The sequence below is a fragment of the Giraffa tippelskirchi genome, chromosome 9 (genome assembly GCF_054371585.1).
Source record: "Giraffa tippelskirchi isolate mGirTip1 chromosome 9, T2T-mGirTip1v1.2.pri, whole genome shotgun sequence".
Lineage (NCBI taxonomy): Eukaryota > Metazoa > Chordata > Mammalia > Artiodactyla > Giraffidae > Giraffa > Giraffa tippelskirchi.
The window spans coordinates 1872062-1884400 of NC_137283.1; the positions used below are offsets into that span (position 1 = coordinate 1872062).

The 12339-nt window shown below is 35.8% G+C and overlaps 1 protein-coding gene across 23 annotated transcripts in view; it reads right to left on the reverse strand.

The window, feature by feature from the left end:
- Positions 1-2226: 2226 nt before the first annotated feature.
- SLC4A7 (solute carrier family 4 member 7) overlaps positions 2227-12339 on the reverse strand; it is a 114797-nt gene continuing 104684 nt past the window's right edge. For 14 of the 23 annotated variants that reach the window (XR_014065238.1, XR_014065240.1, XR_014065237.1 and 11 more), the window contains 2 exons: positions 11543-11640; positions 2227-6456 (listed from right to left, as the gene is read on the reverse strand). Coding sequence is in view for 17 of the 23 variants with exons in the window: in XM_081529511.1 (XP_081385637.1) it covers positions 6375-6456; positions 11543-11640 (180 nt within the window). In the remaining 6 variants the exon portion in view is untranslated. Of the gene's footprint in view, positions 6457-8303; positions 8412-11542; positions 11641-12339 lie in introns of all 23 variants that reach the window. The other 9 variants (XR_014065241.1, XR_014065239.1, XM_081529508.1 and 6 more) reach the window with 1 other exon arrangement.

The following is a 12339-nucleotide window of genomic DNA, read 5'->3' on the forward strand; positions in this document are numbered from 1 at the left end:
GGAACTCTCTTGCTTTTTCGATAATCCCAAGGATGCTGGCAATTTGATCTCTGGTTCCTCTGACTTTTCTAAATCCAGCTTGAACTACCAGAAGTTCATGGTCACGTACTGTTGAAGCCTGGCCTGGAGAATTTTAAGCATTACTTTACTAGCATGTGAGATGAGTGTGCACATATTAAGAAGCTTTAAAAAATGAAAAATACTGAGCATTTATTTTGTGCCAGGGACTGTTCCAAACTCTTTCCTCGTTGTTTGACTTACTCTTCACATCGTCTGGTTATTTGTCCTCCTCGTTTAGAGCTAGGATGCCCATAGCAGAGCTGGTAACTGATGGAGGCAGGAGAGATCTTAAGAGTTCCAATCTAGAGCCCAGCCTTAACCACCATGCTGCTCCCTCAACAATTCAATCCCATCTTAATATAGTTCCAAGCCCCTATGGGCATATCAATTAGTGCAGCGATTAAATCTCCCAAAACTTGATTTAAAATGAATACAGTGAATGCTTAGCCTGATGTTTTTTCTGCTCTAAATAATAATGAAATGTAGATCCAATAGAGTAATGGCATTTTGATCTGAGTACTTGAAGGTATTTTTTACTAACTAAAATAGTAAGGTACATTCTGGAAAATAGAGAGGTGAGATGAAAAGCAAACTCAGGGGAATGTTGCAGAACTAATGAAACTTAAGAGAACATACCATCAGCAGAAATAATGTTACCAGTCAAACAGGTGACAGGAAGGCAGGCTGATGCTGAGCAGATGTATTTGCTACAGACATTTAAGCAGGAGACAGAAGTACTCCTCTGAACTTGCATCAGAATACTCAATGCGCTTCCCATCTTTCTCTTTCTCCTCTTTCTTAAAATAAAATCTTAATGTTTTGGCGTCCCCTGAATATAACTAAGTCACATGGATGATTACAAGGCCTGGGACCCAACAGCTGTGGAGGAGAGGAGCAGCACAGCCACCTGGGGGGCGCCCATCCTGGGCCCTAAGGTGAGCAACACGCAGGCCCCCAGAGCGCTCAGGCCTGCATCAGGCTCATGCTGGTGGGGTAGGGTCCAGGTCTGCAAGACTTCAAATCCCCCACTGGCGTCTGTGAACACCCCTTTCACTACCCTACTGTGTATCCACAGATCATGTAAATCACATGTTCAAAAGTAAAATAGTATAATGTCATAGCTAACATAAGGAGCAAACAAAAGTACCTTAAACAGATATTGAAATAAATATTCAGAATCAAGAACACACAAACAACAATTTCCCAAATTTCTAAAATACCCCCAGACCACTGGTCTAGGAAAAGAACAAAAACAGTAAGAGGGTATTTTAAACACAGACACACACTCTTGTGTGGAGGCAGGAAAATATTCTTACAGCAGACAGCACAACTGCAAGAAAATGCACAACTTACGTTGAGCTTTGAAAGAACAGCAGAGAAATAGGAAGGAAGGTTTTCCAAACGATAGGAACGTTTTCATGAAAAGCAGAGTTAGTGATGTGAAGGCCACAGAACTGATGCTGGAGAGATCAGATCTGCCTTAAGGAGCAAGAGCAAACAAAAATGAGTGAGAAACTCACAGTTCTGTAGATGGGGCTAATAAATTGACAAAAAATTTCTTTCCGCAAGTAAATGTAAACAGAACTTTCAAATGAAGCTTCCAAAGCCTTAAGCACTTTTTTCCATCTCACTCCCAAAGATGATCAGATTCACTGTGGGAAATCATAACCCTTACAGTAAGTTCAGAAAACACAGGAAGAAGTGCTCCCTATGTGCCTAATAGAAGACAGACCGAACCCTGTCACTGGCTAGTACTAAAAAAAACTTCATAATATAATTAATCACTAGAAACCAAAAAGAAAAGCAAGCCTGAGTGTGTCAGTTAAGTATCAACATACTCGTTACACATCATGTAATGTGATGTGTGTTTATTACATTTCACATTGTAAAATTCTCACTCTAAACAGATGTGTCTTAAAATAGGGAATATAATGGACCAGCCTATCTTAAAGGACTTTAATTTCATTATTTCTTAACTATCACAAAATCATTGTGAAAACACACTATTTTGTTTCATTTTTTTTTCTCACTGTTTCCTCTTTTCTGTCTCCTGCTTACTAAAGCACAGGAAAATCAGGAGGCAGGAAATAGAAATTACTTGCTTTTTCTCCATCCCCTCTCATGTAGGGGGGGCTCTTCTAATATCAAAGTAAAGACAATATTCAATGACTGATTCAGTAGACTTTTATTGCTCTTTCAACTTCAATAACATCTCCAAAAAATAGGTTTCTTCTAATATTATGAAACAGATTTGAAAAGCAGGATTATTCACATTATAGACTGGTAGATACTTGTACTTCATATAGATTAAAAATATCAGTTCTACATTTTAAATGTTTAATTTATTTTGGATTTTATTATAATAGAAAATATCATTGTATTGATAATTATCAAAGTCATAAAAATTAGAACTGTTCTGTTCTTCTTATACCAAGCTATCAAATACTGTATAAATGAACAATAAAATTCAATTTCTATTTATTTAAACAGAGTAAACACTGGAAGATAACCCCCCCAAGACAAAACAAAAAAAAAAATACCTTTTAATATGAAAGTAACAAAAGAAAAACCACAACACAAAAATCAATCAATGCACAAAAATCTGATTAAAAAAACAACTGTTAACAATTACTCTAAGTCAACTGCAGAAGTCAATATATGCTAATTAAATTAAATTTTAAAAATGATCTCTAGATGATTCCATTTCCAACTATTGACACTTACATTACTTTTTGAAGTTAGAAAAGAACCAACTTTACATTAAAATTGCCAAGTTCTGAATTATGAACACTATTTAAAATTTTGAATGTCCTTAAAGTCTTTAACTTTCTAAAAAAATAAATAATTATTGGACTAAACCAAAAAACAGTTCACATAGTTCTATTGCATATGATAACAATGATGTGATCTACATAAATAAAGTTAAAACATTAAATTATTTAATTTAAACATTTTTGAATCACAATGCTATATCAATGGCTTATACATCCGAAATCTGAGCACTTTAAAGCAGGACTCACATGTTACACTACTGAGCACATTTACATAACTGTCGTACACACGATACAAGCCTTTAAAACTGGCAAGCTCTGGTGTCATACCTCTGTTTCAGAAACCATTTTTCTTTTTACAGAATTTTGAACCTATTTTTTGTGAAAGGAAAAGGTTATAAAGCTATTACATATATACATAAACTTTGGGTATGTGGAAGACACAGAAATGTTTTTTAGATGGATAAAACCAAAGTAATTTTGAGTGGTAAAGAAATCTGCTTTATAAATACATGCATTAGCACATAAAAAATTGTCCCACATGTTTTATAGACTTGGCAAATATGAATAATGATATGCCACAGCTTTTTAAAACAACTGGAGAGATTTATGATTGACAACACCATTCACACAGGCACACTCACACATACAACACCCATCAGACAGATCATGCACCTCACTTTGTGTATCTAATATTAAAGAATATAGAGCATCATCCTTTTATCACGAGGAAGTTACTCGAGTTCACTGTCTTCCCCAAAGCTGCAATTTTAGAGTGAAACAGCATTCAAAAGAAACGAAATTTCAGATGGTCAGCATGAGGATGTTATTAGTCTTTGTAAACAGATGTCTATAATAAATAAAACAGGTGGAAGAAAGAGTGTCCTGAGTGGCCCTGCAGCCAGGGTACTTCCGCAGCTCTGAGCTCTGTCCTGGAAAGCAAGGCATCCGAGAAAGTGCACGGCTGTCTCTGTGAATTTATTGTATGAATGGAATTTGCATGGGTTTATTAATACTTTTGCACCTTGAGGTAAATCAGTACATAGCAATCACTACTGCCCATCCATACGCGTTTAAGGCAACATTTAAAAAATCAACATAAGTATTAAATTATAGTTTTCACTAGCTTTCAAAGAATGCTGTCCATGATGGTTATTTTTCAAAAACAGTGGGAAAATATCATAGCCACATAAAACAAGCTACTACTTAAACATGAATTACCTTTGCTTTTCAATGGAGTAGTCATATCAGATCATTTTTAAGTCAAGTAGTCAAAAGAAAGCAGAAACTATTTTACAATTAAAAACAGTAAAAACATGGAGTGCAAAGCATTCTGCAAGTCATGGTTTTTCTGGTGCCGGATAACCAGTTTTCGTAATTAAATAAAATCACATAAACACTATGATCCCAAGTAGTTTTCAGTTTAAATTTTAAAATTACTTCCTGTAAAATAAGCACATTTTGTTAACCCTATGACATCCAGACCCAAGGAAATGACATGCGGAAATCGTCTTGTTCAGGTTAATCAGGGCAGTTTACAAAATTATAGCAGCAGATACTGGGGTTTTGGAAAGGATTATGCTGCTGTGAACAACAAGGACTCACTTCACTGGAAGCTCCTAACAGTAACAAGCACCGTGTGTAACCCCCTCTCACCAAGTACCACAGCATCGCTCTTCCTCAGGCGGCGCCAGAAGATGCCAGCTACACTTTCTAAAGAAAATCAGTTCCATTTCCAGCCTCCCATGAGGCAGAAGGTGAATCCGTTATTTTAACTAGAACTGGGTAACATGGTCTTAGATGTGGAAATTTTTTGTTAAGTAGTTTGGAATGGATTGCTAGAACTGCTAAAACATCAGCTTTGGGCATCACTCATGATTTTCTATAAGATCAATTCTTCATACTTTTGTACTTTGATTAGAACTGATTAAAGAGAGCATTGGAATTTCAATGAAATTTTCATCCTAACATTCATGTTATTATTTTCAGTATTTCAGTGACGTCTCAATACTCGTTGGTTTTTAGAGATCATCCTTTTGCCAAATCAGTTTCACAACCCCATTCATCCAGTCCTACAGGTTTAACAAACAATATTTATTTATTTCATATGGAGCTAAAAAGTATATAAAAGATGACTAAAAAGATTTGCTAGAAGTTAAAAAGACAGCTCAGAAAATTAAAATCTAAATAAAACACACAAACACAAACTGGGAAGAATCTCATCAATCTGAGCTATATACACAGTAAGTCTAAATTCCTTTTAAAATACAAATATGGCAGTGCTTTATATCAAAGATGCAAAATCTATCAACTGCTTTCAGATAATAAACCATAAATGCAAGTGAGCACCAACTATCTACATTAAATTTACTCTATATGTGTTATCTTTTCAAATGTTTATATAACATTTAAGCATTATATCAATTAAAATAAATTAAATATCTTAAAATGAAATCACAGATAACAATCTATTAAATATCACCTATACAACAGAAAGAATAACGTAAAGAGAAAATGAAAGGTAATTCTTAATAAAGTAATACTGATCATTAACCCACTTAAGAGAATTCTGACTCCTGATTATTTAATCATACTTACAGAAAAATAATCAAGAACTTGAACCTGATACAAACTAAACCACATTTTACATACAAGACAGCAAAGGTAGAGAACAGAGTGGGCATATGGGGCTCTAAAAGGGTATTAGGATTCAGGAAAAATTAAAAAAGGCAACAAAGTTTAACTAGTTTAAACTGGTATTTTGTAGCTTTTAAAATTCATTAACTAATGACTGGTATGAGGGTTAAATTATAAAATCATTTGCAATTTTACTTGTTTATCAGAATGGAAACCTAGATGTGGAGGTTTTAAGGTTTAAAATAAATTTCAAAAATATAAAGGTCAAAACTGTCGGTCTTATATAGAAAGTTTCCACTGTTGTACCTCTGAAGCCAGAAGGGTCCCACCACCTGTGAAGCGAGATGGCCACGTGCAGGACGAAACCCACACAGCAGCCGGGACGCGGCAGCACCCGCGCCCCAGCGCCGGCCGAGTGCCCCGCTCTCCCCCAACGCGCTAGCAGAAGGAAGTCATATGGGAACACTGCCAGCAACTCACGGAAAAAATTTAAAAATATGGACAAAATGCAGATTACTTAAGGTTGGTATGGACTGCCACTGATTTAAATAGATTTAAAGATTACTTTTTTAAAAGAACAGATTTAAAGAAAAGTAGACTAAATGCATTTTCCCACATTTTTCTACTGCAGAACAGAAAAAAACTTCCAACAGAAAAATAAATATTTGATTAGTAAGAACCATGTACCTCACTTCCAAGAGACCATTTCATTATAAATACAGTCTCCATGGTGCTCCTAACAAACTTCAGACACTACTTCAAAAAAAACCCCAGCAGTCACGCATGAGGGGCATGACATACAATGCTATTACATATAGTGACACGAAACACACACTATATATACATACACACATATATGTATATGTATCTAATCTATCTATATATGTAATTCCTCTTGGTTCAAATCTATAATGAAGTTTCAGCATCCAGATATTTCTTTCTTGGTTCATCTTCAAAATTTATTTTCACACTTACAGGTTTTTCAGGGCTATTTAAAACAAAGAATGAGAATAAGTAATTTTGAAATGGTCAAATATTATATTCAAACATGCCAACAGTAAATATCCACAGTAGCCTTTGAGATGACTATTAATACTATAAACATACAAGTTTCCATTACTATCTTACTGCTTTCTTTTCATATCAGTAAACTTTGATGCCCAAAAGCAAATACTAGAAAGTCTTAGCTTTTTAATAGATATTTCTGCCACTGAAATTCACATTTTCTTACAACTTAAAATTGGTCAGGGTAAGATGACTGTGCTTAATAGTTTCACTTTATATATGAACAGTTATAACATTTGACTTTTACTGACAAATTATTTAATCAAATTTAAATAATTTAAATAATTATTTAATATTAAAAAATTATTTAATCTTTGTCAATATAAACATCAAATAATTTCCTGCAAAATGCAACAAATTTCCAAACCTTATCTCCCCAAACTTAGTTCACAAATACAAGATTCTACATCTTCAAGTTAATATCAAAACAATGATTCTATGTGTACGGATTTAACTGATTAATTATAACAAGAATATCTGGGCTTTGAAAATTTTTCAAAATATATAAACATGCTTTGGTTTGCTGCCTTCTCCAGACAAAACTGAAGGAAGACACCTCAAACATTTTTCTGTTGAACAACACAACAAAACATTCTCTTTCCTCCTAAGCTGTTTTGAATTGAGGGGCAACCTGAATAAAAGGCAGAAGTACTTACAAAAGACAAAATAATATTAGTCTAAGGTCTTTCTACTAACATTCTGGGCCAGGGGTGCTGACAGGAGTTGAAAATTACTAAAAGTTAAAAGAGTATCTAGTGAAATTTGGGCTGCATGAAATAGTCCAAAATGACAAAAAGTTTAACATTTTTGAGATCATATATATAAGTGAAGGAAACAGTCTAGCTTAGAGAATTAAAACTCAAGAAATGATGGGAGAAAAGCAAAAGAAAAATCTGTTAACAAAGATTAAGCAGAAGCAAAGTTCTGAAGGAGGCAGGGAAGGATAGAGGAAAACCTGTGACTGCTTGGCTGGAAAAGTTTCATCTGACACCCAAGCAGCACATACTGACATCTAACACAGTGTCTGGAACAGAGCATACACAAAGTAAGTATCTGTTAACTATGACTGACTCAGTATTCTACAGGATAGGACCTAATTTCTCCAGCGACATAAGGGGTTCAAGTACTAATGATTATCAAGTCAGAATTCCTGAAGTTTAGGTCTTAAAGTGAGGAAGAAAGAAAGAAAAAGAGTTATTTCATAACAAGAAACGTAAGGGGTTAGGAAACAGTTGTGTAATACATGGTTCATTATGAAACTAAGTGGGCTTTACAATCATGGATTAAATTTCTTACAAGTATCTTCTAGGAAAATGTTTACCTCATCAGAAGATATAGTAGGCTGAAACAAAACAAAACAAGGTATATTTTGGGGGGGCTCATCAGCCCATAATTGAGGCAGCATTCTATCTTAGTATTCAACCCCTAGTAATTTTTTTTCTTTATATAGTTTCTGATCTTTTATATATTTATTCCATATATATATATTTATTTTTATTATAAAATAACTCCAATTCTTTTTTCTCAAGTAGGCAACTATAAATTTAAAGAATAACAAAAAAAAAATCAGTACCCATGTCTGCTCCAGTGCACAGTAAAATGATGGACAGAAGAAAGGAAGGAGAAGAGGAAGAAAAAAATGTCGGTTTTGTTAAGTAAGGAGAATATAAATTATGTAAATTGAGTTAAATTGAACGGTTTTCTAAATAGCTATCCATAAGTAAACTAGAAGTTGCTACAGTTAGAAAATGCATAAATTGTTACAGCTACCTCATGTTAGGTCTGGTTACTTTGGCATTCTCAGTGTTCATGGACAGGGCCTTCCACTGTGCCGTTTTGGCCATTTCATCTGATATGTTAACAACTGAGGGATCAACACTGAAGAACAAATACACTTTCTGGTTAGTATTCAGTACTTGCAAAAGCATTAATACTGTCATTCTTATTATCTACATAATATTTGCTTTCATCAACTTAAAATTGAGAAAACTCTTTGCCATGCACTTAAACCAACGTCCAGCAAGACATCAGTACTTTGGAGTTCTATTATAAAGGTCTCATGGGGAATTGCATCTTTCCTTACAATCAAAACTAGGAATGAGACTAATTAACTTGGCAATGATGCCCAAAGGTGATTATCTTGGCTATAAGTATATTATTAAAATAACAGGAAAGAATATATTAATGCGCTTTTAAATATAAAAAGTGATACAGCATCAAGTCAATTAGAAAACTTTTATAATCTGCACAAACTTCAGTTGCAGCAAACAACTATCCAAAGTACATAAAGAAAAGGAACAATTAGGATTTAAAACATTTTTTTCATAGTTTTTAAAAATCATTAAAAAGAATTCTGGGAAATGGGATGCTTTAAAATTAGAAATTAAAATACTTCAACAGATAAAATACCAAAAAGGTTTGTCAGTACCACTTTTAGCTGATTATTACCATATCAGTAATATGGTAGCCTCAAAGCGTTACTATTAATATATAAAATTTGTCAAAATCCAAAGAACAAATACTTCCTTTCTGTGTAAGAAACAAATGTAATTATACGGTGTCTCTATGAAATACTGCAAAAATTCCCTCAAGGCCCCAAGTCCAGTAATGAAGACATCCATAAATGATTTGGGGCTTAAGGTTATCAGTCACAAGTAACATGAAAGTACTAGAAAGTTAATAGAAATACACTTGCCAGTCCTTTTTCTTCACCCAAAGAAAAATATTTCATGCAAACAAACAACGAATACAAATGTCAAAATAGATATTAAATTAACACTGTGGTGGCAGCCAGGTTATAAAGGGCCATAGAGCAGTCCTTTGTTCACACGTTAAGTCTGCACATCATTGATGATGTAAGACTGTAGAAATGAGTGACAGAATCCCTGCAAAGTCTCCAAGGCTGCTTCACCAAGTCAAGTTTTTACAAGCGCACACATTTGGACACCCAGATTCACCATGGTGGTACCTGAAACCCGGTCTACCCCAAGAAAATGTTTCTTTGCTCAGTTGCCAACTTCCAGTAATTGAAGAGAGAAATTCCTGAAACACTTTCTAGCTTCTAAATGTTTCTTCTCTACTTTCCCATTAGTAGAAATTGAGACTCCCCCTCTGAAGAAAGTAGACATTTTGTTTTCCTCCAAAATGAAGAAAGTAGACGTTTTGTTTTCCTCCAAAATAAAAACTAGATGGAAAAAATTCTGTCTACATTCAGTAAATTATTTTCATATTTTGTAGGACTTTACGGTTTCCAAATGCTTTCTTATGTTGCTAAATTATCTTACTTCATTTTTATGGCATGTAATCCAAAGCTTGGAGAAGGGATTGGCTACCCACTCCAGTGTTCGTGCCTGGAGAATTCCACTGCTACAGTCCATGAGGTCGCAGAGTCGGACATGACTTAAGCGACTAACATACACACACACAAACAAATCCAAAGCAAACAGACTTAAAGTTCTGGCAGACAAACAGGTCAGCCAATCCTGGCATTCTGGATGTTCAAGTTTTAAGCAAAATGGCATTAATCACGGCTCATGTCCTCATCAGACAAAAGTAAATATACGTATGGATACCCATTCTTTTTGTTAAATATCAGAAAGTATAAGTATGGACTCCACTTAAATTTGTCAAGGTCCTATGTGTAATCACGGTAAAGAAAAGCTAACACAGGACCTACAGAAATTAAGTGGCCAACATCTCAGCAAACTGCTGAGTCATCAGTAACTACCATGGCAGTTCTTATACTCTTTTTGGACTTCCCTGGAGACTCAGATGCTGAAGAATCTGCCTCCAATGCAGGAGACCTGAGTTTTATCCCCGGGTCAGGAAGATCCCCTGGAGAAGGGAATTGCAACCCACTCCAGTATTCTTGCCTGGAGAATTCCATAGACAGAGGAGCCTGGTGGGCTATAGTCCATGGGGTTGCAAAGAGTCAGACATGACTAAGCAACCAACACTTTGACTTGCACACTCTTTTTAGCACAAAGTCAATACACTGATTCATTTAACAAACAGCATCTAGAGAAGCAGAGCCCTATAAGTGGATATATCGAGATGTCTATACTTGGTATTTAATTTACGATATAGACAAATTTGAGGGAAAATCATGAAAGGTGACAAAGGATACCCACGATAAAAATTAACAGTAAAAAGTATTAGAGAAAAATTACTTGTGAATTCAACTGTCATAACTAATCAACACACAGAGTCCAAATGTGACTTCTGTAAAAACTATAAAGATAAGTTAAAAATGAAAAAAGGTTGAAGCAAGATAATTAGATATTAACAGCGTTTTCCATTAACTGGTCAAGGAAGGAACCTATATACTTTCTAAAACTGATTTTTGTACTATAAATGGCTATTTGTAAACAGAATCAATATATAGATGAATCAGACGTGTAAATAAATTATAGAAGTTTTTAAAGCTAAAAAAAAAGCTTACATTTCCCAACCTCTATATTTAGTTCATAGATTTTAATATAAATCACCAAAATCATGTATGATAAACTATACATGAAAACATTAATTTTTCCCTAGTATGAGCCCTCACTGGCATTGGGCAGGTGATACCTTTGAAAACGGCAGGAGTTCCAGGGCCTCTAAACACAGTCACCTGAGGGAAGCTCATCCAAAGACGGTCACAAGTGTTATTTTCCAGAAGGCACCAGCCTCTGTCACAATGAGGGCAAGGGCGCTACCGAGAGCACGGGAGTGCCCTCAGGCTGGGTTTAAGCTTCACTGAAACAGGAGCGAGAACGCCAGGACTACCCCTGCTGGACGCGAAGGCCACGGTCTCCCCCTGCCCGCTCCACCCTGCTGTCAGCGGGAGGGGAGGAGCGAGCGACTTCGTCCTCCACCTGCAGGAAGCCCTCCTTCAGCCCACACGTCAGATGTAGTGTTTGTCATCGTTTCAAACACAGGCATCGTGACTTTAGAGACACACTGCATGGCTCATTCATGCACCTGACGGGTAAATGAAGCACATTTTAAAATGCAGAGCTGCATCTCACCTGTACTTTAGCGCCTTCACGGGAATCTGCAGCAGGCTTCCCCCTTCAAATGGAAGGTGCACAGTGTCCTCACCAGCTTGGAGCATTCGTTCAGCTTCCTTGAAAGAACAGACGTGAAGAGGTGACTTTTCCCAGAATATTTCCAGGAACAATCAATATATCAACATCTTAAAGAATTAGAAAACCAAAACTGACAATATTTATTTAGCTTGCCATGACTGAAAATTTCATTTTATTATGAACACATACTTATAACAGAAGGTGAAAACAATCACTTGTAAAGATTAATTTTTAAGGGCTATAACTTCCATCTCTGGGAGTTAATCATAACTACTATTTAAATATCAATTTAGCTACATAAATTCTATTTTTAAAATTTATTGCTATTACCATTACTTTTGGCCACTCCGCATGGCACATGGGATGCTAGTTCTCTGACTATTGGAAGCGCAGAGTCCTAGCCACTGGACTGCCAGCAAAGTCTCCATGAATTTTATTATCAACTATTACACAGGTATGCAATGACAGGGGGGCTTCCCAGGTGGCGCAGGGGTAAAGAATCTGCCTGCCAATGCAGGAGACACAAGAGATGCAGGCTCAGTTCCTGGGCTGGAAAGATCCCCTGGAGAAGGAATTGGTAACCCACTCCAGTATTCTTGCCTAGAAAATTCCATGGACAGAGGAGCCTGGCCGGGTACAGTCCATGGGGCTGCAGAGTCGGACACGACTGAGCACGCACACCCCATGTACAACGAGCAACAAAGTTTTCTGAAGTCTCACGGCTTCCATCACAATCC